The following is a 26,240-nucleotide window of genomic DNA, read 5'->3' on the forward strand; positions in this document are numbered from 1 at the left end:
CATTTCAATTACATTATTAGTTCAGTAAATAATTATGAAAATTTTGGTTATTTGAAAACAGAACAAATCATTAGCGCATATCATGTTTTGCTTATCAAAGCGTTGTTTAAATTCAGAAAATTGCATAAAAAAATATTGTAATTTTTTTTTCCTTCATGGGATGCACAAACTATTTGCAAAATTTTATAATTTTTTTTCTTATCACCTTCAGAACTATTTTACGGGTAAATTTTATTTGAATTCTCTTCACAAACTCTAATTTTAGGAGTTTTGTGAAAAAAATGATGCGAGTGCATGTCCGTCCCTGAATTATTTCAAACAACTCACCACACACCCTGTGTAGTGAAATACAGTGAAATATTTCAACCACAAAAGGGCCCCATCCGTTCAGACACAGGCGAAGAGCAGTGCGATTAAAATTTTAAAAAATAACTTCTCAATTTTGTTTTTACCCAAGGGGAAATGACAATAAAATCAACATTTTACAGCAGTAAAGAACATGAACAAAAAAATAAGATCATGAATGAAAAATCTTTAAAAGGCGACGTTTTCATCATTACTGGTATGTACTGGTTCATGTATCTACCCAACGATGGGGTTAAGACGACAAAAGTCACGAAAATGATAGACCACACATCGCATCATCGGCAAACATTCGCGGCTTCACAACTTCGCTACGAAAATAATGGCATTATGCAGTTTGTAAAACCCAGCGCCCCTCATTTGCCTGTCGAGAATGAGATAAACGTGAGTTTTCAATGTCCGTATTATCTTATCGCAGACACCTATCTGCCGACTAATGGTCAGGCATCGAATGGATGATTGCAGGCGTGAATTCACGAATACCGGAAGTAATTTCCCGACACGGCATTTGCACGAATTCGAAAATTCAATTTCAGTACTAACCAGTTATTTTATCACTGTTCGATTCGTGTCGTTCTATCCCTTCCAGACGAATCTCCGCCTCGCTTGATAAAGTTACGCTCATTGTCTTAACTAGCAGCTGTGATATTGACTATCAATATTCTCATCATGAACAGTGGCCATTCTTTTGTGTATATGATGTATATATTGTAAATATTAGTGCTTCCCATCTAGCTGCTCTTGGAGCAAATCACATAATCCTTCCAAGAGGTGTCGCGGTCGTCTGCTTTGCGATAAGAGAATGCTGTTACAGCTGCTACTATTGCGGTGACCCATCCTGTCCTTTCTTGCCACACACACACTCTAACGTTTGACGATATCCATCCACCTCTTTTGTATCGCAATGTGCACATTCTGTCATGCAATTTACAATCATAACCTTGCTTTGATATTCTCTTCTAGAAAGTGTAGCCAGTTGAACTAGAGTAGCACTTTAGGTATAGGGAAGGGGGCAACAATCGAACCGTTCCTTTTCTGGCGTGGGGATGTGAAACGCAGCTTCAAGGATGGATGTTGTACTATGACTGTCAACCCGTTTTATGGCGCGTTTTGGCGATAAGCTCTAACAATTTGTACCATTAACAAAGAAACACATCCTCCAACTAACCGAGTAGCACCTTACGCATCATGCTACTGTTTGGCTCGCTGCCCGGATCCGACGAGCTGGTATCTGCAACGCATCTGTCGTGGAGAAATGTGAGAAAAGAGAGATAGTGCATGAGATTAGCATGTACAATGCATGAAAATGCTCCCATTTTGCGCGTTGCTTTCTTACTTTGAGGAGCATAAATACTGCAACAAAGGAATACGGTATTTGCCACAGAAATCTACAAACTTGATATGCTCTACACGATTGTCGAAAAATACTCCTGAAACGAAGCAGAAAATAAGATCACCGTAAACAAAAATATTCTTTTTTTTTTTTTGAGCGATGCATGTATTACATCTGACGCGTGAATTGCTGCTCACCTTTGCAATTGGGGTTCACACAGCAGTTGGCCGTCTGAAGGTACTCGATCAAGGTCCGAGGTAGATCTTCCGCTGCGTAGCGAATGGCACAGGTTTTCACAGTTCGTCCGGCGAGCTCTAGCAAACTTGGTGGATTCAAGGTCATATCCTTAACGAAGCGCACAACCAATGGGTTATCACGCAAACTCAACTACAAAACAAAAACAAAACAAAAAAGCAAAAGAAGGTAAACATTGGTGCTGCTAAAAAGACACTGGAAAAATACATTTGCTTTCTTCACGTGACCCGGTAGTGTCGCCTTTCTTACAAACTCACTAATTGAGATGTTGTTTTCCCCCTCTACTAAAAAGTGCATGTCATGTGCGAACTACACTAGCTAATCGTACTGCATCATCGACGATCAGTGTTATCAGCCGTGCTGCTCTTTGTCAACTAGAGCCTTCTCTTAAAATCACCTCTTACTTTTAATCAAGATCAAATAGACTAAATTGTACAACCAATGACGTAGATCGCCGAACAAGAAGCTTAGCATTTTTTATGGTACATTTCCTTTGTTCTAATCATGTTTTGTATTGCGCGGAACAAATAAAGGTAGGGAACAATAAGCGCTAGCTAAGAAATGTTTGCTAGGTAATAAACAGACCACATTTTCCAGGTTAAAAACTGGCTTCTGGTTCCCATACTACAATTCATAGAACATTGATCCAATACTAGTATTACGTGCTGGATTATAGGTTTGAGATAGTGCAAACAACACTACATACACCGTTCTTAGTGCAGCGTTTTACAACCATCCCAAGTGCCCGTCGTGTGACAACGGAGCTACACAATTTATAATCACATTTCAAACAAAACCGCCCATTCAGGGAAGGGGCGGAGAAAATCTATATCGGATTTACTATATCTACATCGACCAATTTACTAAATGCTATTCGAGCGGTTGAAATGAGGTCAAGACGCCATAAGGGCCTCGGGCTCTCCCCCGGGCACTACTACCGTCACGCTCAGCATCATGGAACAGTACCGTACCTCAGTTAGGTTTCGCAACGTTATAATCTCCCGTGGCAGATGTCTTAGACGATTTTTGTGCAGCAACAGCGACTTCAGATTGACCAAACGGGCTATGGACGCAGGAAGCGCCTCGAGCAGATTATCACAGAGGACGAGCGCGTGCAGGTGGTTGAGCAGCCCGACGGTCTCCGGAATCTCGGTAATGAGGTTTCCACCCAGTGACAGGAGCTGTAGGCTATGTAAAGAAAAGAATATGTTCTGTATTATATGATTCATTATCGCAGAAAACAATTGGAAACATGGACGCTTTGGGGATCTCAGATACAGAGAGATGTCTCCTATTTTTTATGCCATCTTAAAATGTTCAAATAATTTGTGTTTTGATTTAGCCCCGGATGCCACAGTACAATGGCCAATGCATAGCATCTATATCGCTTTCATATTGCATTGATTTTGCGCTTATCAGTCGATTGATGTGCTGATGGGCTGCCTGAAGTGAAACATTAAAGAACAGAGCATTAAATATTCAGGTGCCACAGTAAATGGCCCCCGAGCTAAACAGCATTCGTTGGCCAAGATTTGCGCACGCACGCAAACACCTCACCACATACAAGGCAACAGGCACAAAAGGCTTTCAAGATAATGGCACTATCTCGTAGCTCCGAAGCAATATTGCTATCTCCGAACGAAGATAGTGCGCGAACGATAAACGAACTTTTGTGCGGCTTCGCAACTGCTTCTAATACTGTGCGAAACGCAACTAGGGAAGCGGAATGCGTTATCGCGGCTGGAAGCGGCCCGAGAAAGCCAGGTCAGCTGTTTCTAGAAGCTAAAAGAGTATCAGCGAATTGATTAGACTCAAACAATCCCCGATGCGAACTACGTACACTGTTCGTTCGCTTACTGAATTCTTCTAACTCTCACCACAGATTGCACTTGACGTGCTTTGTTTACAGCTCGTTTAAAACTGCAAATCATCTCATTCGCATGCGTTCGTGCTGATTCAATCTCACTTTTGTTCGTTTTCTTCACATGTGCACCTTCTGCATCCCCATCCTTGCTTTACTTACTTCTGCAGCTTCCAGATGTCCTTCGAAACGTTGGTGATCTGATTGCCGCCCAGGTAGAGATACTTGAGCGATCGCAGCTCGATCACCTGTTCGGGAAAGTGCGCGAAACGGTTGCCGCTCAGATTGAGCTCCTTCAGACCATGCCCGGCAGCGCCGAGCAATGATTTGGGCAGCGATTTATCCGTCAACAGGTTGTTCTTTACGATCAGCGTCGTCAGCTGGCATTGCGTGATCACCTCCGGCAGCTCCTCGAGGCGATTGTTGCTCAGATCCAGCACCTTCAGATTGGTAAAGTCGTTCAGGGACAGCGGCACCCTTATCAGCTTGTTGTGGTTCAGCAGCACCGTTTCAATATCCTCCGCCAGCTTCTTCGATTTCGAGACACGCAACAGATCGTCATCGAGATGCCGCTTGTTCGAGTGGCCCAAATCGACGGTTTTCTGCTCGCGCGAATCGCTATCGCAGCTGTCCGACGTGTAGACGACATCCATTTTGTGTGCTAGCTTCTCGTCGTTATCGAAGCGATGTGTGCCCTCGGTATTATCTATCGCCGGCGTGAACTAACCACCCGCACGAAAAACTGCTGCTCTGCCACACTGCGCTGCCACTGGAACACGTTCCACCGCTGATCGTGGCACATCGAAAGATAACCGACCAGGCGGATGATGTAGCCCCTATGGCCTCGCTCTGCAAGAGAGTTTTTGAAAGACGCAAAACATATAAATAAGCCGGTTGGGTCGGGGCGACGAAAAAAAAGAAAAAGCGGAAGCGCAAACGGTACGAGCACTACTCTTCCGCCACTAATAGACACTAACAGATCAAGCAAAAGTAAAAAAAAAAACAACTAAGATGAAAATAGAACAACCGATAAATAAAAATCACACACGTTCACACATTCACATTCGAGCACACACAACATATGCGGATGGGGTAAACGATCAACCATCATATAACAGCACTTTGCGAAAACAAAAATCCCATACACAGTGGGAACCAACACAGGGGAGAGATTCCAAAAGAAAGCAAGAAAAAACCCTAAATATAGATTTGTTTTCCTTGCGATTTTGTGTTCGTTCCCTGCACGCTAGTTTTTAACTTACTGGTTCACCCGCAAGGAATGGTCAATGCAGCGTCTCAAGCAACAACACTTAACCGAACGAATGGGCGTTCGCACGCATGCGACTCACTTCGCGCAATAGCGTAAAATGCTGTTTGCGCGATAACAGTGCCAGCAGCAACAACTGTCCACCCGCGGTCCGGCTGTGCTGTGCCGTCGAGAGACCAAATCAATGGCTTCGGATCGACCGACGAATGCTTCGTTTTATATAGGCTACAGAAGGTTGCGACTCGCGGACGGTGGGCGGGGGTTGATTTTGCGATGATAAAAATGAGCAAATCTGTCCAATGCCAGCACCGCGAACATCGCATCATCGTTATTACCTTTTTTTCGTTCTCTTTTCGAGAGGACACTTGTACAGATTTCCGCACACCGGGCAATTCACTACGGTCAAATCTCGCACGTATTAGCACGATCTTTTTGTAGGTGTGCGTGTATTCGTGGTCGGGCCGTCGTCGTCGTCGTCGTCGTCTGTTATCAGCTAGCACAAGTTGCCCGTTGCCCTCTTTTGTCCGTGGCGTTGAACGGCACTTGTACTGCTTTTGGTCGTTCGGCACTTGCCTGCGACACAACACGCTGGTGGCGCGCGCGCCAGACGAGCTAAGCCACTCTAACAACTCTACGTTCGAGAGCGAAAAAGCCTCCAGCAGCCAAATTGCCACAGCGCGAACGTCGCTTATTCCGGCGCACCGAAACCACGACCGTCTAACAGTTCGGACGACTTTCAACTGATAGGAACATCGTGCCAATGTATTTTATTAACCCGCCACAGTAAACTACGCGCACAAACGCATTTAACGAACTGGCGATGGGACGGGGCCCAATCACTCCACAGGGGCAGTTTGGCGCACTTCCCTTCCCTCGCTTACTCTATTTGCATGCCCCTCTCAGAATGGTTTCGACGGGAAAAAAAGAAAAAAAAAGTGAGATAACCGCTAGCAGCAACACAAGGGCTACGAGCATCACGAACACATCCCTATCGGGCAGAGTAAACTAGACATGCCGCTCGCAGTATTGTACAAATTTTGCCATTCGTTCAGCATAAGATGGTACATGGCAAAGCGTACATTTTAAGTGCTTGAATACCATAATTCTTCTTCTCGTCGACGCGCGCGACTTGCCGACTGACATCAATTGACTTAATCGGAATAAATTAACGGTCCCTCGGAATACGTGACCATGGAGCTGGAAGGCAACACAACATCGTGAATATTATCTGGAATCGAATATAGATTAGTGGACCGATATTATGGACATTATAAATAAATATAAAGGTATAAAGTGTGAAATAAAATACAAAAATTACTTTTAAAATGCAATCATTAAAGGCAACAAAAATAATAAACTAATGTGCAGGATGTAAGCAAATCAGAATCATACAACAATAGATAGTGAAAGAATGTAAAAGATTTCAAAACTACCACGCCTTCTCTCACCTCAAGTTGTTTCTATATGCCGACCATTGCATTCCGTACGCTGCATCGTGTGGCACCGTATACCTTACTAAAATATTCTTAATTATTATCGCAGAATTTTCCCATACCAAACTGTTCGATACGGGAGCTCACAGGCAAACCAATCACAGACAGAAACAATTTTCCGAAAACAAATCCAAATCTTTCACACATATGCGCAGACCATTCCGCGCCAACACTGATCGGATCGGCGCGTTGATCTCCTACAACGCACAGTACGAGCTTGACGATTCGGCGTCCTCACCACACAGCTGCTTCAGTGACTTTCCCTTCAGGCGAATGTACTCCTGGTACCATTTGTTAATTTTGGACGCCTGCCGCTCCTCGAAGTAAGTAATAGCGTCGTGTACGAAAATGTCGTTCTCCAGGCGCTCTGTACCGCTGGCAAGCGCAGCACGTGACAGCTCATCCGCGATTCGGTTTCCGCTCACCTCCACGTGCCCCGGTATCCATTGTATTGTTACTTGGTATGTGCGCGCCAATTCAAGTATCTCATGCGCCACCGCATTACGATAGCGCGAGTTGCGATTCTTCTTCAAGAACGTGCATGCCGCTTGGCTGTCGGTAAGCAACACCGCACGCTGTATGCCACGCTGGGCAATGTGCTGCATGGCTACCTTGATGGCAAGCGTTTCTGCCGTCATGATGCTGGTGTCCAGCTTCAGCTGAACGGCGATCCGTGCGTCGTTCGTTTCGTCGTACACACCTATGCCACACTGGCCGTCCGGGGATTTTGAGGCATCCGTGTAGATGTGTACGTAGCCACAGTACTCGCTCTCCAGCACATACTCGGTCAGCTGTCGCAGTGTTTCCGGTCGCAAGTTACCTTTTCCGACGTTTAGATGTTCCAGAACCGGATTGACCCGCACGTCCGTTAGCAGATCGGCGGTTCGAATGTGTTTCGCAATGGCCTCAAAGATGTAGCGATGTTCGAGAAATATGCGCTGCACGAACGACAGGGGCCGTCCGATGTCGGGCTCCAGCTGCCGTAGCTCGCTGTACATGCGATTATTGCTGCGACAGTGCTGAGCGATTTCACGGGCAGCAATCATTTCACGGACCAACTCTATCTGCTCCCGTTTGGCAAGGCGCTGGCGATGTCTGCGGTACTCCAGCAGTAGAGCATTGCGACACATATTCCAACCGTCGGCACCACTGTGCAATCCGCGTACCACCGATGGCGCCGAATGGGAGGACGGGCCGCTGCAACATTCTTTCAGCTGATGTAGGAAGCTCCTGCACAACCTAACCCACAATTCATAGCGACTGTACATTTTGAATAACTGACAAATTTGAATCAATCGTAATTTTTTTTTCTCTCTGTTGTCCACTTATTGCACCGAAATAAACAATCCCGTTGACGCCACCAGCGGCCTACTACGCATCAGCACAATTGTTTACGGCACTAAGTCAATCGTTCGAGGTACACCTTGCACACCAACTGCACCAACGATACACGAAGCTGAAATTACCTTTTCTTGCGTTCGAAACGAACAGCACGGAGCGCACTGCGAAGTCGATCAGATCGGTTGAGCGATGTGAATGTAGTACAGCATCCCGTTTCGATTACTATCGTGCCGCTTTTGCGCCGAGAGTCGCGAGAAAAATCGTCCGATTTCCTGCGTCTTTCGGCACCTGACACACGATCAAAACAACAACATCATTTGTCATCACGTTGCTCATTCCCGCTGAACAATGATGACAGGCTTCCGCCGTATGGATGTGTCAATTGAGCCACTTTGTGCGCATTTGTCATTTCGCTGACAAACCCGAAATTTCATTCAAGAATATCCTTTTCTACGTCTCCACTGGGATATTTTGCAGCACAATTTTATCCGCTAAATCTAAATTGGTTCCTAAATAAGTTCTCAGCATATTAATATGTTGTAATCTAGCAATCGTTGTAGATTGAACACAGTTCACAGTAGTCTATGAACGTAGTTAAGGATTAGTTAGTTGCAATAAAACCTTCAATCAGAACAGACGTCTTTAGGTTATGGGCGACAAGCACAAAGAAGTGGCGGTTCACGGAATACCGCAGTTTTCCGGAACAGGCTACGACACCTGGAAATTTCGAGTCGAAGTGTTTTTGAAAGCGTCGAAAGTATGGGACGCAGTGGTAAAGGACGTTCCATCAGTGGCCAGTGAAGTGACCAAGTTTGAGGAAATGGACGCGAAAGCAATGTCTCTACTGGTGAGCTTTATTTCTGACGAATACTTGGGATGTATTCGAGAAAAATCCACTACGAAGGAAATGTGGGAAGCACTAGAGAATACATTCGCCAAGAAATCCTCGGGAAGGCAAATGGTCTTAAGGAACCAGATCGCTCGTCTGAAGTTGAAGGAAGGGACATCGTTGCGCGCCCACCTTCAACAATTTGAGGATCTGGTTCGGCAGCTTCGGGTGGCCGGATCAAAACTTGAAGAAAGTGACGTCTGTTCGGCTTTGAGTTTAACGCTTCCGGAGTCCTATGATCCCCTGATGACGGCATTAGAAAACCTTCCTGAATCACAATTAACGTATGAATTAATGAAGACCCGGTTGCTAGGCGACGCATGCAAGCGCTTGGATAGAATCGAAAATTCTGAGGAGAAGCCTACTGCATTTGCTGGAAAAAATCGAAATAGGAACGGTTTTGAAAAATTCAACGGAAAATGTCACAACTGTGGAAAGAAAGGGCATATGAAAAAGGACTGTCGAATTAAAACGAAAGCCAACGTTGCCAGTGAATCAAGACAAGTTGTGTTCATGGCGGATGGAATCGGACGTAGGGTACAAACCGGTGATCAGCTTCAATTCCTGCTGGATTCAGGAGCTAGTGACCACATGGTAAATTCAAAAAAGTTTTTTACAACCGTGGAAAACTTGAAACAGCCAGTTTTCATCGATGTAGCGAAGAATGGGGAATCTCTCGTGGCCAAAGAAAGCGGCGTTATTAACGGAATGAGCAACCATGGCGTTCTGATGATCGCTGAAAACGTTCTGTATGTGCCGACTTTAAGAGAAAACCTCATGTCTGTGAAAAAGCTAACGAAGGCTGGTGTGGAGGTCATATTTCAAGAAACGCAAGTGATAATGAAAATCAATGGAAAAATAATTGCAACTGGAAAACAGCGAGGAAATCTGTACGCTATCGAAATGAAAATTGAACGGGCTAATGCAAGTATAGCAGAAGTGGAGTATGCTGATCTTTGGCACCGTCGTCTCGGTCACATCAGTGAAGGTGCCATGTCTACTATGATACGTGAAGACCTTGCTCTGGGTGTGCGCTTCAAACCAGAAAAGCTCAAGTTTTGTGACGTGTGTGTCTTGGGTAGACACTGTCGGGAGCCGTTCAATGGTGCCAGAGACAGGGCAACCCGACCGTTGGAACGTATCCACTCTGACGTATGTGGACCGATCGACACGCCATCGTGGGAAGGTCATCGCTACTTCGTCTCGTTCATAGACGATCAGTCCCATTTTGCTGTGGTGTATTTGCTTCGAAAGAAATCGGAGGTCTTTGAAAAATTCAAAGAATTTTCAGCAATGGCGACTGCGATGTTTGGTACGAAAATTTCAAAACTCACTGTAGACCAGGGACGTGAATATTTTTCGAATAATCAACAAAAGTACTACAAGGCGATGGGAATTCAGGTGGAGCCAACAGTAGCCTACTCACCGCAACAGAACGGGGTCGCGGAACGGTTCAACCGAACTCTTATCGAAAAGGTACGTACTATGTTAATTGGATCGAATGCGCCCAAGTCATTGTGGAGTGAAGCTGTGCTAGCAGCTGTGTTCATCTTAAATCGAAGTCCAACGTCTGCGATATCAAAGAACGTTACGCCTGCTGAACTATGGTATGGAAGAAAGCCAAGTCTGGAAAAGGCTCGTGTCTTTGGATGTCAAGCATTTGCATGGGTGCCGAATCAACAAAGAAAGAAGCTTGATGCAAAAAGTCGACAGTTATTCATGGTCGGATATGCACCAAACGGCTATCGGCTATGGGACAAGGATTCTAAACAAATCGTTATTGCTCGTGATGTGAAGTTTAACGAAACATATTTTCCATGGACGAATGATACACAAAATAACGGAAAATTAATTGTACCGCTAACCTACGAGCAAGAGGGGGAAGAAGTAATCGAGGAAGAAGTGATCGAGGATGCCGTTAATGTACATCCGGAAGAAGAAGATCCAGACGAGCAATATGGGGAAAACTCTTCAACTGAATCACTTGACTGCGATGGTGTCCAATCGTGTAATGATGATGAAGATGCAGCGGAAGCAGACGATACCGCGCTCCCTTCGCATCTAGATCTGGACTTGTCTTCCGGCCCTAGTGGCGAACAGTCTAGGAGGCGCAGCGAACGGGAGCGCCGATTTCCCGGTAAGTTCCTTGACTATATTACCGGATTCAGTGCTTGTGCTGTTGGCCCTCCGTTTTCTTCAGACGTTCCAGAAATGTATAACGACATTAATGCTCGTGAGGATCGTGTCCGATGGTACCAAGCGGTACAAGATGAACTAAACTCCATGAAGGTCAACGATGTGTGGAAGCTGACGGTGTGTCCAGCCGGTGTGAAACCGCTAAAAACAAAGTGGGTGTTCCGGCTGAAGGAGGATGAAACCGGACAACAGGTCCGGTACAAGGCACGACTTGTAGTCAAAGGGTTTCTACAACGGCCCGGGATTGACTTTGAAGACACATTTGCACCCGTTGCTAGGCTGTCGACAGTTAGAGTAGTACTAGCTGTTGCCGTCCATCATGGCTTACACGTACACCAAATGGACGTCAAAACGGCTTTCTTACACGGAGTGTTAAAGGAGGACCTGTACATGGAAGTGCCCCAAGGCGTGAGGGCTAGACCAGGCATCGTGTGCAAACTTAGAAAATCGCTTTATGGTCTAAAACAAGCTCCACGATGCTGGAATGACCGCTTCAACTCGTCATTATTGAAGTTTGGGTTCCGTAGATCAAACCGGGACTACTGTCTGTACGTTTCAACTGAAAAAGATGATGAAATTTATCTGGTGCTTTATGTCGACGATCTTCTGATTGTTGGACGAAATATTCGAACGATGGAGAGAATGAAACGGCGGCTCACAGATGAATTTGAAATGACCGATTGTGGGCAAACGAAGTTTTTCCTGGGAATGCGAATGGAGTACAACCGTAATCGTGGCGAACTGAAGCTGTCACAGGAGGCAGCTGCAAACAAAATTTTAGAAAAATTTGGAATGTCGGAATGTAATCCAGCGAAGACCCCGATGGAGAAAGGACTTCAGTTGAGTCGAAAAGGAAATCATACTGCACAGCCATATCGAGAGTCGCTAGGCAGTTTGATGTATCAAATGCTATGTGTGCGACCTGATTTGTGCTATCCCGTAGCTTACATGGGACGATTTCAACAATCACCAACGGAAGATCATTGGCAAACTCTTAAGCGTATCATGAGATACCTTAAAGGAACCGCTACTATGGGACTTCACTATAAGAAAAATCCAGGAAGTAGATCACTCGAAGGATATGTCGATGCTGACTGGGCGTCCGATGCAGAAGATCGCAAATCCGTAACTGGTTTCTTGTTTAAGGTATATGGTTCAACAGTATCTTGGGCAAGCCGGAAGCAGTCAACAGTCTCCTTGTCATCAAGTGAGTCTGAATATGTAGCGCTAAGTGCTGCTGTTTCCGAAGGAATCTGGTTGGCTGGTATTTTGGAAGATTTGCAATGCAAGACACCATCGGATCCAGTTATTATATACGAAGACAACCGTGGCTGTATTGGTCTGGCTAAGAATGCTGAATCCAAAAGGATAAAGCACTTGGATATTAAACATCATTTCATTAAAGACCATGTTGCTGCTGGTAATGTTAAGATTGAACCGATAAGTACTACTGAACAGCAAGCGGATATATTAACGAAAGCTTTGGATGCAAACCTATTTGAATATCTCAGAAGCAAAATTGGAGTCAGCGATTGAGAGGGGGTGTTGTAATCTAGCAATCGTTGTAGATTGAACACAGTTCACAGTAGTCTATGAACGTGGTTAAGGATTAGTTAGTTGCAATAAAACCTTCAATCAGAACAGACGTCTTTATAATATAACTATTTAATTCGATGAAAACTCAACTGTATGTGTAAAATATGTTTACCTACTTTATGTTTTTGCGTTGCTAATAATTGTGGTGGATTTTTTGTTGTTGCTTTTTGTAAAAAAAAGAGCCTCATAACTAAATTTAAATAAATTTACTAGCAATGAATCTTGCCACGAAAAATCACTTTTTTTATATCTTTTCGTCAAAATAAGACACATTGAATGTCAATCGACATAACAATATGGCTCCTAGCTATACAGCAACACGCACTACCCAACCTGGTAAAAGTCAATTTTCACCGGAATTCAGACGCCGCCAGCCATTCTATCCGGCATTCGCGAAAACTTGCAGCTTTTTGTATTGAGCTTGTTGAATTTCAACCCAAGAACAGGAACGAAATGGTTGAGTCCAACGGTGCCGAACTTACTGAACATGAGGCCGAACTGTATGATCGGCAAATTCGTTTGTGGGGTTTGGATTCGCAGAAACGGTAAGTATTCGTCGCGTCACATTCATCAATTGCGATTGTTCATGGGATTTTTTTCTTCCTCCCTACCTCATTTACAGTGTCCGTTTGGCACGGATTCTCATCGCTGGTATTAATGGACTGGGGGCAGAAATAGCGAAAAACGTCATACTAGCCGGAGTCAAATCCGTCACCCTGTTGGACGACCGGAAGGTTACGGAGGAAGACTTCTGCTCCCAATTTTTGGCCCCACAATCGTCTGTCGGCACCAACCGAGCGGAAGCATCCCTAACCCGTGCCCAGCATCTGAATCCAATGGTCGAACTGAAAGCCGACACCGAACCGATTGAATCGAAATCGGACGACTACTTTAAAGACTTTGATGTCGTCTGTCTGATTGGTGCGTCCACGGCACAGCATCTGCGCGTGAACAACGTTTGCCGCGAGGCCAACGTAAAGTTTTTCGCTACGGACGTTTGGGGTATGCACGGCTTCTGTTTCACCGATCTGCAGAAGCACGAGTTCGCCGAGGATGTAGCAAAGTATGTGGTGGTATCGAAACCCCACGAAAAACCCAAATCCGAAACAGTGTACAGTACGGTCAAATGTACGCTGGAATTCCCACCCTATCAGTCGTTGGTAGATTTCGACTGTAAAAGCACATCGTACGCCCGTCAGCTGAAGCGAAACGGACCAGCGCTGCCCGTACAGCGGGTGCTACAGAAATTCCGCGACGAAGAACAACGCGATCCGGCATACGGAAAGCGCGAGGAGGATTTGAAGAAGCTGCTCCAGCTGCGCGACTCTCTGGTTCCGGAGCTAATACCGGACAAGTCTTTCGATCACGTATTTGCCCAGATTTCGCCCGTCACTGCGATTGTTGGAGGCGTTGTAGCTCACGAAATCATCAAGGTCGTATCACAGAAGGAAAGGCCACACCGTAACGTGTTCCTGTTTAATCCGGACACTTGTTGCGGATTCGTTGATCTTATTGGGGCGGACAAATGAAGGAGTTTGGCGAATGGCCTGTAGCCTTCATGTTGCAACGAGTTGTGCGTGAGGCGCGAAAGGATTCCAGCGTGTGTGTGCACGAAAGTGAAAACATTATTCTTTAAGCAGGCAGTTTAAATTTATTTCTCTTATACTCTGTACGAAAGCGAACCCAGCAGACAGACTTTTTGAAATTTGTGGAAAAAAATAAACTCAGATTATTCTCTAACACACTCCTTCGTTCGATGCATGGCTTTTCTAAATGTGTTTAAAAATGTTGCATTAGAATGGGATCGTCCTTGAAGACAGCGCATTTTACTGTTGTTCCCACAACGGAATCGTACAATCGCGGAGAGAGGCCTTTTGGTTCGCTGACCTTCACCTGAACATTGGACTCGGTCAGAACCGTTCCACAGTTCAAATCACTAGCATACACCAACGATTTCCCCAGCTTATTGTAACACGGTCGTTCACATTCTAGCAGCTGTCGGTGATGTGGATCAATCTCCTTTAAAGCGGCCAGTAACTCCGGTTCATCCAGATCCTCCCCTTGCAGCACTTCTCGCAATCGATCAATCAATGCGCTTGCATCAATCGGAACATCGTTTTCTATCGCTCTAATACACCGTACCATGCGACCAAATTCGGCCGGATTCAATGACGCCTGATGATCGGTCCCTTTCCACGCCTTGTCTAGCGTAAAGTGTCGTTCGACTATTTTCGCACCTAAAGCCACACTCGCTACGGAGTGCTGTATACCAAGCTCATGTCCCGAATAACCTATCGTCAGTTCAGGAAAGTGGGCTCGAAGTAACGGAATCATACGCAACATTATGTCCCCTGGCGGGGTCGGATAGGAGGAAACACAATGAAGCAGGGCAACGTCTTTACGATGACGGAAATGGGTGTAAATGCTGCAAACTTGATCCCAATCTAGCATGCCCGTGGATATGATCAGTGGAATGGTGCGATTTGCGGCATACCGCAGCAGAGGCACGTTATCAGCATCCCCAGACCCTATTTTGATGAACGGGACTCGTAGCTGCTCCTCCAACTCTCGAAAGGATGCGGCATCCATTGCTGATGCGGTAAACACAATGTTGTGGTCAGTGGCAAAGCGCTGCAACTCCCGGTACTCGCCGCTGGAAAATTCAAGCCATGCTTTGTGCTCTCCGTACGTACGACCCCACGAGTTTGGTCCGGTGTAAGGGCGTGCCAAGGCGGAGACCGTGAACTTTTCCGCCAAATTTGATCGCTGGAACTTTACACAATCGGCTCCACATTCCTATAACGGGATCCATGGTTTCGCTTTACTGCGCTGCTGGATGCAGTTGAACATGCAGCCGATGTTGAATAATACCTTTGCAGCTTTTATCATCTGCTTTGCGGTGCTTAACGATCCCTGGTGGTTTTGTCCAATTTCAGCCACGACGAACGTTCGGCTGGACTCACTGCTCCAAAACGATGACATATCGAACTACAATTGACTTCAGTAGGTGTTACAACTATTGAACACACACGGGAGATTTATGTACATTTAAGCAACTTCACTCAACACAAGAAAGTGTAATATCACTACGAGCATCATCATCACCATCATCGCCAATCAGATGAAGTAGCCATTCGCGCTGATGACACAATGTTCCACCATCCTCCCTTGCTCGTGCAGCCCGTGTTCCAGCGCATTGCCAGTTTCCCGTCAATACAGATAGAGACCATAAACTGTCACCACGCAGAACATGGTTGAGTTCTTAAATTCGGCCGTTGCGTAGTTATCACACTCCGTGTCCCAACGGCAGCGGGCCACACATTTGCATCCGGCGCCGAGCTGTTGCCCCAGCCACACCTGAACCACATGCTTGTAATGGTGCATTTGCAGATCCTTCACTTGTAAGCTTATTTCGTCCGCCATCGATTTCGTCCAGCGAGATGCATCTGCCGCCGAGTATGTTTGCCCTAAAACCGTTCAAGGATAGTAAGATTTTTTTTCTACAGTTTCCATCGCTCCATCAGTTTCACCTACCAGTAAGAGTGTCGGTCAATACAGTGTTGATGATTTCACGTATCTTTTCCGATTTGAATGTTTCACTTAACTCGGGACGCATCTGATAACCGGCTGGCGATGGAGGCACATTCCCAGTTTGCGTTTCGTTTAGCGTCATTCTTAAAGCTTCTATTAACTTGTATGAATGTGTAAAAAGAAACTGTTTTCCAAACAGCGAAGCAGCTGCTGCAGCGAATTAGAAATACAATCCTGTCGCTTGGTTTGTTTTTGTTTCCTAGGCAACCGAATTGTAGTTCGCAGACGCCGGCTGCAGCTGAGCACAGGTAGGTTTCAACTATCGCTACGAGCAGTGTAAAATTAAAGAAAAAAAGTTATTACTCTATTGTTGATTGAGACCTTGAGTTAATCTCTAATTGACATTACTTTAAAATTTCTTTTCATAGTTTCTGCTAAATACTATAATTAGCTATATTCTATTTATAATTTTTTAAATTCAGCCTAACGCCATAACGTTTCTAAATCTTAGCAAAACCAAAGTTGGGTATCAACTGTACATGTGTGAGCATTCAATATGTCATCCACCCATATAAATGCACGCGTAACGTCGCGTGGAGGACACTAACTCTTTTTGAATTTCTACCGCATGTGATATTATCAATCAAAAAGTAAAAAAGTACTAACACTTTGATCATCATTCTTTTAACATTAACAGAAATGTGTTTTCTTCCAGCAGCGTTCCCGCCTTTCTACAAAGGTAGACAATGTAAAATGAAATGCAATACCATGCCATGCTTTACCATTTTCTGCTAGCTTCTGTTACATTCTATTTTTGCAAGTATGTCCCACTTAACTACGTATAGTCTATTATAGCATGAACTTTGCATTCACGATTCATTGGAAATAAATCTTACGATATCGATGCCCGCTGCCAGTCCTTCGGTTCTACCTTGAGCAAAGGGCGCGCATAATGGTACCCTGACGGCGTGTGTGTGTTAACAGTTTAAAGTTAATTTGCAGAACGGCCACGACAGATTCGCACAAGAGTAACATGTGGCAGTGACGCGAGAACCGAGCCACTGTTTGTAGATTTGGCTTCTTTAGATCCTGTCTCAACACCAAGTGTGCACACTATTTATCGCTTAGAAGAGGAAGAAACAATGCCCAACGAAGCAGTAAGTAGTTATTGTTTTGTAAAACAAGACTTAAGTTATATTCTACCTCGTACGAACGTCTGAAATGTTTGTTTGCAATACTTCTCCCACTAGGTGGCGGCCCTATGAAATAAAATCTAAACGAAAAACGTGGAAACTCCAGCCTACAGGGTAGTGGCGTAGAGGAAGAAAACAGTACCAAAACAGCACAGCGAATGCGGTGGTGTCCGGACAGGAATACAGGCTGGAACCGAACATTACAGACAACCGGAGATTTGCAGCGTCACGCATCTTGCAGCATTCAGTCCGATACGCGTTCTACACCGCGGGATTATCACATTGCAGTGTAGTCCAGCTGTATGTTTATCTGCCGCACGCCGATCGCTTCGAAGATCATGCGCGTATGCTGTACCACGTACTTGGGATCAACGTTTTTCGATACCTCCAGCTTGATCACACCGACGTACACGTCGGTGCAGAGGGTCCAAAAATGTGGCTCCTGTACGCTGTACACGCCTGCCAGCCCGGTCACCTTCTGATAGCAGGACGGCAGTAATCGATCAAGCGCCACCGGCTGGCGCTGCATCAGCACCATGACCGATTCTTTGATCAGCGAAAGCGTACTGAGACCGATCGTGAGCGCAATGAACATGCTGCAGATGGGATCGGCTCTCATCCATCCAAACACCTGCATCAGCACAGCCGATATAATAACGCCAACCGAACCGAGCGTATCGGCTAGAATGTGCAGGAAGACGCCGCGCATGATCTGCGAATTGGTGGACACGATCTCTCCCCCTCCGTGGCTGTGATGGTGATCACTGCCACCGTGCGAATGCCCATGGTGATCGTTGTGGTTGGACAGCAGGCTGTGAGTATCGTGACTGTGATGATTCATACCACCACCATGGGAATGTCCATGACTTCCACCACCTCCGCCGCCGTGCGAATGCCCGTGGCCACCACCGCCGCCATGCGAATGTCCGTGTGCTCCACCGTGCTGGAATGCATAGATACCGACCAAGTTTACCAACAGTCCGAGCACCGATACGACAAACAATCGTTCGTGTTTCACTTCCGGTGGCTCTATAGCGCGCTCTACTGCCTCGGACATAATGAAGAAGGCGATAAACAGCAAAAAGAGACTGTTGACAAACCCGGCGAGCACTTCAGCACGAACGTACCCGTAGGAATACTTTTCGTTTGCACGCCATTTGGTAATAACGGACGCAGCCAAACCGGCCAACAGCCCGGTACAGTCGAAGAACATGTGGAACGAATCGGAGATCAAACCTGGAAAGCAGGAAAACGGATTGATTTTATTTATTCAAACTGTTCTGCTCTCGATACGATCAATGAACACCAACAACTTACCTAAACTGTTCGTCCATATGCCATACATTAGTTCGACGAAGGCAAAGCTTAAATTAAGCAGCAGAAATAGAAATAAATTACGCGAATTGCGATCCGACAGAATGAGCCGGCTCCAACTGTTGAACTTTTCCCGTATCCGGTAGCCGCATCCACGTGAATCTTTATGCGTTAATGGTAGCATTGTAGTAAGCTTCTTTTTTTTTTCTTTTTACGAACCACACAACTGATAAGCCCGGTAGGGAAAACTTTTAAGGTACTGACGTAGACAATAGGGCGGGAATGAATTGGTCGATATCACCGCGATCCAGCAGCGCAAGGGCGATTGCGTATGGTACCTTCAACAGAAGTCTATGGGAAAATCAGTGCTGTAAAGATAAAAAAAAGATCATTAGCGATAACATCAGGAAACATGATCCGTCGACAAGTTGCTGTACAACGACTAAAGTTTTAAGAAAAGTAGGGAAATAAAATGTAGCAACCATGTTGCTCATTTTTCAATTAAGGTGTCTGACGCATAACGTATTATCCCGACCCTGACCAGGATTGTAAACAATGCTTTTCACCGACTGAGGAGCAAACCACCTTGTTTTGCTTACGTATGCACAATTGACTAAATAAAAGTTTATTTAAAGCTACTTCCGTGTTTTGTTTGAGGGCAAGCTATCGGGCTGCAAGTAAACGGTCTACAAAAAAGGCTTACATTCCTCATTTTATTTTTTCTATTTCCTCAAAATGTTGTGCATGTACGTAGTGGACGGTAGCCCGAACATAGCGGTATTACAGACCGACATCACGACACTGACCCAGTAAGGGCACTCAAACAAAACAGTAAAAAAAAACTACATACCCTATGTGGCGATTAAACGGTTCGATCCGTAGTGCGCACGGCTGTGGTGATATACTTCCACGATCAACATCGTTTGGAACACATTTCAGCTATTTATTTCACTCCTGCGAGTCTGTTGGACGGCTGGCCAAGAATCCGTAATTGCTGTCTGAGCGGTGTAGTTTTTTTTCATTCTTTCATTTGTACACGGTGTTGACACGACATCGGCGGTGATATGACAGTTGGTATTGGCCGTCTACAAACCGTTGCTGGATAACAAATCATTATTTCGCAATCATTTCTTCAAAGATCATAATTTTACACAGCTTGTCACATGGAAAGTTTACATGAGAAACTCAAGATATAATCCCGACACCATGTGATGGTATCGTTTGTGTTTAATGCTTCTAGGCAGAATAAAGTCAACCAAAATTTCAATTGATTTAATCAAGACTGTGTGTACATCCCCATTGACAGCTGGGTTCGACAGCTATCGAGAATGCGTTTCTCGGAACACCTTTCATTTACGACCAGAGAATTTAATAATCCATTTTTACGGTACATTAGCTTTATATTATTTTCATTTATTTTCCCTGCACTTTATGCGTATATTATAAAACGTTTATAACGTACATTTGCCCATTCGGAATAAATATTCAAAAAGGAAAAACGCATTTAGCGTGACATTTCATGCTTGACAGCTGCAGTACGCGTTTTCTAATTGAATGCGTTTCGGTACTTCCTTCTTTCTATCAATCGCCGCCGACGTTCTCTTTCTTTTCGAGTCCATACTTCAAAATGGTAGGTTGGATTCCGCGTAGTTTTGGCTGAAATTACTGCACTGTTTGCGTGAAATGGTTTGCTTTGTGGGCCCCAACACTCACCAAAGTGTTTAGTGAGCTGATGGTGTAAAAATTGCGTGTAAGCCGGCTGCGGCAAACCCTGAAGCCGGTGCCAAACGTGCAGTGCAAGTGGCTGAGGCCTAGTGTTGGGTTGTGTATAAACACTTCCCGTACTGCGATGTGCAACGCTCACGGGGCCGGCCTTACCGCAAAGCGACATTTCATGCAAACCAAACTGTGTTCCGGACGTGCAGCAGTGTGAACTAACGATATCTATGTATTGCGTTTCGTTGTAGCCTCCGAAGAAGGATACCAAGGGATCGGCGAAACAGCCGCAAAAGACCCAGAAGAAGAAGGAGGGAGGATCCGGAGGAAAGGCCAAGAAGAAGAAGTGGTCGAAGGGAAAGGTCCGCGACAAGCTCAACAACCAGGTCCTGTTCGACAAGGCCACGTACGACAAACTGTACAAGGAGGTCCCTGCCTACAAGCTGATCACCCCATCGGTTGTGTCGGAAAGGCTGAAGATTCGTGGATCGCTGGCCAAGCGAGGCCTGCGTGAGCTCTGCCAGAAGGGGCTGATCAAGCTGGTCGTGCAACACCATGCCCAGGTCATCTACACCCGCACCACGAAGGGAGACGATCCAGTGGCGTAAGCTGGAGATTCCGTTGTTTGTTTTGTGATTGCAGCACATCCCGCTAAAGCCAGCAGCAGCAGATTCCTTTGTGTGAATCCACATCATTAAACGCTTCGGAATGGAAGAAATATACTTCTTGTAAACTAAGTGAACAATAGCGATCGATCATTTATTAATCCTGATTCTTCATAGATCCCCCCTCCCCCCCTTCTCACTGCCCTGGACGCAGATGTTCTTAGTCGTCCTTTCGTTTTCGCTTAGTTTCGCCGCGATCGTTTCCGTTACGGTGTTTGTTGAAGCCTTTCTTTTGTTTCAGGTGTTTCTCCTTCTGGTGACGGATGCGTCGGGATTGTTTTAGCTGCTTTTGCTGTTGAAGGCGCGTCTTCTGTCGGAAGGCTTGACTTGTCTTCATGGATTTCAGCGCGTAGCGTTTTATCTTATGATTCAGATCCTTCTTTGACCGTATACCGTCCAAGTTGAGAACTGGTCCTTTCTTCGGTTTCGTCTTTTCCTTCACGGCGCTCTCCCCGTTTTCCGCCTCGTTCGATGAGCCTTCTTCGGCGGACAGTTTATGCTTGCGCTTGACCTTCTTCTCTCCCTCCAGCTCCATGCCGGGCACAACTCCCAGTTGCTGCTCATCATTTCCATCGTCGCTCGAGTTTTCCGCATCCGATTCATCGTCCTTCACCATGCCACGATTTTCGCCGATCCAATTGTTTTCCTTTGCCAGATCGCGAGTAGAGAGTTCCACCACTTTCACAGTAACATTCTCTGTATCGTACTCGTCTTCCTGCTCCTCCGCTTTATCCTCCTCCGTGAGCTCTGGGATAGGTTTGTACGAATGGTAGAGATTACGCATCTTTTCTTTCGCCTCTGCGCGTATCCGCTTCGTCTCCTCCTTAAGTTTACGTTGCATTTCCCCCTGCGCAATTTTTTTACGATGCTGCTTACGTTTGTGGAATCCAGTCAGAAACTCTCTGAAATCAGACGACAATGCATCAGTTAGTACCACTCCCCGGTGGAGGCAAGGCTGAGCAGCATGGTCGCGAATGGTAGCTACTTACACCCTTTTCTGTGGATCAAATACCAGCTCCGTCTTTTTCCGCTGGAAAGGTTGTTTATTGCCTCCTTCTGATTTCCGCTTCATTTTGCCAAATATATTAGAAATACGCCGGCGGACTGGAACAATGCACGAGCGACGGTCCCACAAGCCGTTGCAGAATGGAAGAATGTAAACAAATAACGCATGTAAGCACACTTTCGACGAAAACAAATCGATGAAAGTCATGACAGTCAGGGCTGCTTCTATGTTTGCTCAAAAAGACAATCGTTGCCACAGTTGATAAACATCGCTTATTTCTAGAAAAACTTCTCATCATATGTCGTTAGCAAATGGTTAAAAATTTGAGAAACAATATTTCTTACTTTTAGTACAGCAGACGATCAACAAACGATCGGTGGATTAAACTTTAATCATTTGCTAACGATCGCGAAGCTGTTTGTCAAATTTCCACCAAAGTTACATTTCCTCGAAACGTCATTCTTTGTTGTCTAGCAATTCGTGATTTTTTTTTTATCGCCAACAAGTTCGTCGTAGTAATAATATTACCTTGTACTCGTAGCAACTTACTTATCGACAATGTGTGACTCGGATAGTGAAGAATTTGCTAGTGCTGATGAAGATTTCGAGGAAATTGAGCCAGATGAGTTGGAAGAGGTGCTTCAAAGCACCAAACCGTCGGATGTCGGATCTTCCAAGAAAAAGGGAGCGCACCCACCCTCTACACAATCTGACGTGGAGCCTGTGGACACGACCAAAGCTGAACAGGTGGACAGCACAAAACCCGATGGAAGCAGTAGGCTCGATCCCTCATCACAATCCACCACAGTCGATTCGAGGGTTAACACTGACGAAAAGGCTTCGGATAAGACAAACATTGAAGGGGCCGTGCAGGATCAGCCAGCTTCTGACACCCAGGTCACTAAGCTAGACGAAGGCAGAAGCGATGAAGTTTCCAAAACTGGAAAAACAGTAGCGACAAATGAAGTTCGAAGCGAAAGTAATATACAAACATCCGTGCAGTCAAACCTGGGGCCTGAGGATTCCGATCAGCATGTTGTGCAAAATAACCCATTACCTCCACCGCAAATTTCATCCGAAACCAGGACCTCCCAAGCGAATGATCCCACGGAAACTTCAACAACGTCGAAGAAGCTTGTGTTAAAACCTGCTAAACCACAGTTGCTGGATGAAATGGTGAAAAGGGTAGAGGAGAAGGAAGGAGAACAAGTACAAGAGCCTAGCAGAACCGGCACTGATGAAGGATGGGATGACTTCGACGATGATTGGGGCGATTTTACTGTTGAAGGAGGTGCCAGTAATACAACGGCCAAACCCGACCCGGCAAAACAAATGAAAAGTTCGAACACTTCGACTGTCTCAGCCGGAAAGCCAACGACGGCGGTGCCTAGCACTGCTAAAGCAAGCTTCCGCGATGTCGACATCGATGAGGTCGAAGATAAGCTTAAAGATTTTATGAAACATAAAGACGACCCTCCGCTAACATCCGTACTCGACCGACTTTCGATGGCAGAGGATAGCAAGTCAGCTGACGGTGCCGGCCAGTCGTGGGGCAGTTGGAAACCATCCTGGGGTGGAGCAGCGGTTTCCTTCCTTTCAAGCGCATCGAAATCCGTTGCATCCATTACGACCAACATCACGCAGGTGATTGAGTCGGGCATCGGTGTGCCCAATCCGGAGGAATTGGCCCGCCGTCAGGCGGAAGAAGAAGCTAAGCTAAAAGCGGAAGGCTACATTCGAGAAGAAAGCGAACCAAACCAAGGCCCGCAGTCGAGCGAACGGCCGCTGGATGATAGATTTGGATTCGATCAGCTCGTTTCCGGTGTGACACAGATTAGCAGCAAGGTGATCAGCGGTGGGTTGGACACGCTCGAGGGCATCGGAAAGAAAACGATGACCATTTTGCAGGAGAACGATCCCGGATTGTTGAACAAGCGCAAATTGCTCGGTTTGCAGCCGAACGACGGCGTGGTGTTAAGCCAGGTACTGCGCGAGGCCAAAGCCAAGACCGAGGAGCGCGAACGGAACCTGAAGCAAATCCAGAAACATCAGTATAAAAAGAAACTTCACTTTGAAACGCTGTTCGACGATTACCACGGTTTAGTGCATCTGGAGGCACTGGAAATGCTGTCGAAGCAAGCGTCACTCAAGCTGGAATCACTGATGGCCCCGTTGACGGGGAAGGCTCTCGAGGAGCTGCAGGAAACGATGAGCGAGGTGAAGGAGCTGTGCGAACTGCCCGAAACGGACAACGACGATGCGGACGGGTTACATTCTGCGGACGAGCTGGAAGAAAGGCTGAAGGAAGCCATCGCTGACCTCAATCCGAACGTGAAGGTCGACTTCAGCGAAATCGTTAAGAGTTGGGTCGAGTATACCGGCTGGCTAGAGGACCGGAACGGCGAACGCACTGGCCAGGACGTGTTCGAAAAGGCCATGCATGCGTTAGCTCAAACGACAGCTCTGTGCGTGCTGCGAATGCATAAGCTAGCGGAGATTCTGCTCATCAGCGAGCACCACAGCACGGCCACGGAGGCCGACGTGGTGGTGCAGCTGACGACGGTTTTTGGCTGGCATCTGAGCGGCGTTGCGACCAGATTCTGCTCCGAGCTGACCAAGATGAAGGATGAGTCCGGCGACGATAGCGACAGTGCGCTTATAACCAACATTTTCTTAGAGGTAACTCTTGGCCCACACGTCTACGCCAAGTCGGTTTGTAGTGTATTGTTCATGTTGGATGTTTTTTTTTTCTCATTTTTTCCAGGGCTCGAACAGCACATCCTATGTTCAGAATGCGTTTCATCTCTTCGTGCCCATCTTGCAACTTGGCGCGGCTTAAAGCAAACAATGGCGTCATCTCGTGCGAGTTATTCTTCCTCCATCCAGTATCACTGGGCTATATGGATGGTGTATTTCCTTACTAATGACTGCTTCAAAGCCTCACTGTTATTTTAGTGTAATCAATTTTTATTGGATAAATATATATATGCAAAAAGAACAAATAATATAATGCTCATCTCGTTTCAACGCGACTAGCTGAAATGAAATCCTTCGGCGTTGAATGCCTGCAGCACTGCCATAAAGTCATCAATATCCATCGAGCGGGCACGTTTGTCACTAGCGTCGGCCTTTTCCAATATTTTCTCCACCATCTCCTTCACGTTCAGATCCGCCGGAACGTCGATGTTCTTGAGGGAACAGTGCAACTTAAAGTTGTCCTCCAGTGTAGTCAGTACGGTGGTTTGCTTGAATGCCGCGGCAAGCGTTTTGTTCTTGCGCAGAAAGGCAATCCGCGTCAAGCCGTCCCATTCGGTGTAGTTGATCGGTGGTGGCGGGTTTCGCGGCTCTATTCTTACCACGCTCGACTCCACCTTCGGCGGGGGTTTGAAGTTGTTCTTCCCTACCTTCATCAGCATATCGACGCGGGCGAGCAGCTGGGTGTTGATGCTTAGCCGACAGTACAGCTTATCGCCCGGTTTGGCCACCAAACGTTGGGCGAACTCACGCTGGAACATCAGCACAGCGCAGCGGAAAAAGGGCCGATGAAGCAGCAGCTTAAAGACGAACGGTGAACTGATCTGGTACGGCATGTTAGCGACGCAGATGTCAAAAAACGGTAGATCCGTTTTCAGCACATCACCAATCAGGATTTGCAGCTTCGGCTGCATATGCGTACCCTGCACGCGCTTCTGCAGCTCGGCCACGAGACGTGTATCAATTTCGCAGGCAACCACTTTCTTTACCTTTTCCAGTATCTTCACGGTCATGTTACCGGTACCGGGACCAATTTCGAGCACAACATCCGTGGGCCGCAATGCCGCCTTTTCCAGCATCGAGGTGATGACGAGTGGGTTTTTGAGGATGTGTTGACCGAAATCTTTGTTGAACACGATGCCTGCAGGAAGGAAGCTATGTGAGACATCTCGCATCTACTACCATCTGCACACCGATCTTACCCTGTTTTGCAACTCCATCATGTACACGGGATTTCTTTTCTGCACGCACTTTCGGCATTTTGTAGCAATGATACTTGGTTTGGCTGTGTGTAACTCGATGCACTGCAAATTACCCGCACCCAAGTAAAGCTAACCGACGACAATAAACAATACCATGTGCGAAAGGAAAACACAGCTTCAGAAATGTCATCCGCGCGATCACCTGTCAAATTTCATACCGTCCAGCACGGATGCTGCATTTAGACGGTTGGAGAAATTATGCCTT

The 26,240-nt window shown here is 46.1% G+C and overlaps 9 protein-coding genes across 12 annotated transcripts; 3 read left to right on the forward strand and 6 right to left on the reverse strand.

Annotated features, from left to right (window-relative positions):
* Positions 1 to 1,046: 1,046 nt before the first annotated feature.
* On the reverse strand, positions 1,047 to 8,215 carry LOC120948861 (leucine-rich repeat-containing protein 58). Of its 4 annotated transcripts, none has more exons than XM_040365653.2 (6): positions 8,039 to 8,215; positions 3,975 to 4,661; positions 2,923 to 3,139; positions 1,894 to 2,083; positions 1,700 to 1,793; positions 1,047 to 1,605 (listed from the first exon to the last, which is right to left on the reverse strand). In XM_040365653.2, the coding sequence occupies exons 2-6, from the start codon at positions 4,463 to 4,465 to the stop codon at positions 1,527 to 1,529; spliced, it is 1,071 nt and encodes a 356-aa protein (XP_040221587.2). In that variant the 5' UTR covers positions 4,466 to 4,661; positions 8,039 to 8,215; the 3' UTR covers positions 1,047 to 1,526. The 4 variants fall into 4 exon arrangements, with proteins under 4 accessions (XP_040221587.2, XP_040221589.2, XP_040221588.2 ...); XM_040365655.2 differs by lacking the exon at positions 8,039 to 8,215 and adding an exon at positions 6,528 to 6,657; XM_040365654.2 differs by lacking the exon at positions 8,039 to 8,215 and adding an exon at positions 5,415 to 5,821.
* Positions 8,216 to 12,930: 4,715 nt separating this feature from the next.
* Positions 12,931 to 14,338, forward strand: LOC120950611 (SUMO-activating enzyme subunit 1). The gene is made up of 2 exons (XM_040368793.2): positions 12,931 to 13,139; positions 13,217 to 14,338. Exons 1-2 carry the CDS (start codon positions 13,048 to 13,050, stop codon positions 14,121 to 14,123), a joined length of 999 nt encoding a protein of 332 aa, XP_040224727.1. The 5' UTR covers positions 12,931 to 13,047; the 3' UTR covers positions 14,124 to 14,338.
* Positions 14,339 to 14,370: 32 nt separating this feature from the next.
* On the reverse strand, positions 14,371 to 15,589 carry LOC120950612 (sialic acid synthase). Its single transcript, XM_040368794.2, has 2 exons — positions 15,466 to 15,589; positions 14,371 to 15,390 (listed from the first exon to the last, which is right to left on the reverse strand). Exons 1-2 carry the CDS (start codon positions 15,574 to 15,576, stop codon positions 14,374 to 14,376), a joined length of 1,128 nt encoding a protein of 375 aa, XP_040224728.2. The 5' UTR covers positions 15,577 to 15,589; the 3' UTR covers positions 14,371 to 14,373.
* A 4-nt stretch (positions 15,590 to 15,593) lies between these two features.
* Positions 15,594 to 16,416, reverse strand: LOC120950613 (dynein light chain Tctex-type protein 2B). The gene is made up of 2 exons (XM_040368795.2): positions 16,129 to 16,416; positions 15,594 to 16,061 (listed from the first exon to the last, which is right to left on the reverse strand). The coding sequence occupies exons 1-2, from the start codon at positions 16,265 to 16,267 to the stop codon at positions 15,805 to 15,807; spliced, it is 396 nt and encodes a 131-aa protein (XP_040224729.2). The 5' UTR covers positions 16,268 to 16,416; the 3' UTR covers positions 15,594 to 15,804.
* Positions 16,417 to 16,801: 385 nt separating this feature from the next.
* LOC120948339 (zinc transporter 7) lies at positions 16,802 to 19,692 on the reverse strand. Its single transcript, XM_040364557.2, has 3 exons — positions 19,483 to 19,692; positions 18,636 to 19,000; positions 16,802 to 18,554 (listed from the first exon to the last, which is right to left on the reverse strand). Exons 2-3 carry the CDS (start codon positions 18,814 to 18,816, stop codon positions 17,596 to 17,598), a joined length of 1,140 nt encoding a protein of 379 aa, XP_040220491.1. The 5' UTR covers positions 18,817 to 19,000; positions 19,483 to 19,692; the 3' UTR covers positions 16,802 to 17,595.
* Positions 19,693 to 20,153: 461 nt separating this feature from the next.
* LOC120948347 (40S ribosomal protein S25) lies at positions 20,154 to 21,085 on the forward strand. The gene is made up of 2 exons (XM_040364566.2): positions 20,154 to 20,262; positions 20,600 to 21,085. Exons 1-2 carry the CDS (start codon positions 20,260 to 20,262, stop codon positions 20,954 to 20,956), a joined length of 360 nt encoding a protein of 119 aa, XP_040220500.1. The 5' UTR covers positions 20,154 to 20,259; the 3' UTR covers positions 20,957 to 21,085.
* LOC120948340 (nucleolar protein 12) lies at positions 21,083 to 22,183 on the reverse strand. Its single transcript, XM_040364558.2, has 2 exons — positions 22,003 to 22,183; positions 21,083 to 21,915 (listed from the first exon to the last, which is right to left on the reverse strand). Exons 1-2 carry the CDS (start codon positions 22,083 to 22,085, stop codon positions 21,174 to 21,176), a joined length of 825 nt encoding a protein of 274 aa, XP_040220492.2. The 5' UTR covers positions 22,086 to 22,183; the 3' UTR covers positions 21,083 to 21,173.
* Positions 22,184 to 22,480: 297 nt separating this feature from the next.
* LOC120948334 (protein FAM114A2) lies at positions 22,481 to 25,051 on the forward strand. The gene is made up of 2 exons (XM_040364550.2): positions 22,481 to 24,698; positions 24,784 to 25,051. The coding sequence occupies exons 1-2, from the start codon at positions 22,578 to 22,580 to the stop codon at positions 24,856 to 24,858; spliced, it is 2,196 nt and encodes a 731-aa protein (XP_040220484.2). The 5' UTR covers positions 22,481 to 22,577; the 3' UTR covers positions 24,859 to 25,051.
* LOC120948342 (probable dimethyladenosine transferase) lies at positions 24,964 to 26,159 on the reverse strand. The gene is made up of 2 exons (XM_040364560.2): positions 25,976 to 26,159; positions 24,964 to 25,914 (listed from the first exon to the last, which is right to left on the reverse strand). The coding sequence occupies exons 1-2, from the start codon at positions 26,031 to 26,033 to the stop codon at positions 25,052 to 25,054; spliced, it is 921 nt and encodes a 306-aa protein (XP_040220494.1). The 5' UTR covers positions 26,034 to 26,159; the 3' UTR covers positions 24,964 to 25,051.
* Positions 26,160 to 26,240: the final 81 nt, after the last annotated feature.

This window comes from Anopheles coluzzii, chromosome 2 (genome assembly GCF_943734685.1).
Source record: "Anopheles coluzzii chromosome 2, AcolN3, whole genome shotgun sequence".
Lineage (NCBI taxonomy): Eukaryota > Metazoa > Arthropoda > Insecta > Diptera > Culicidae > Anopheles > Anopheles coluzzii.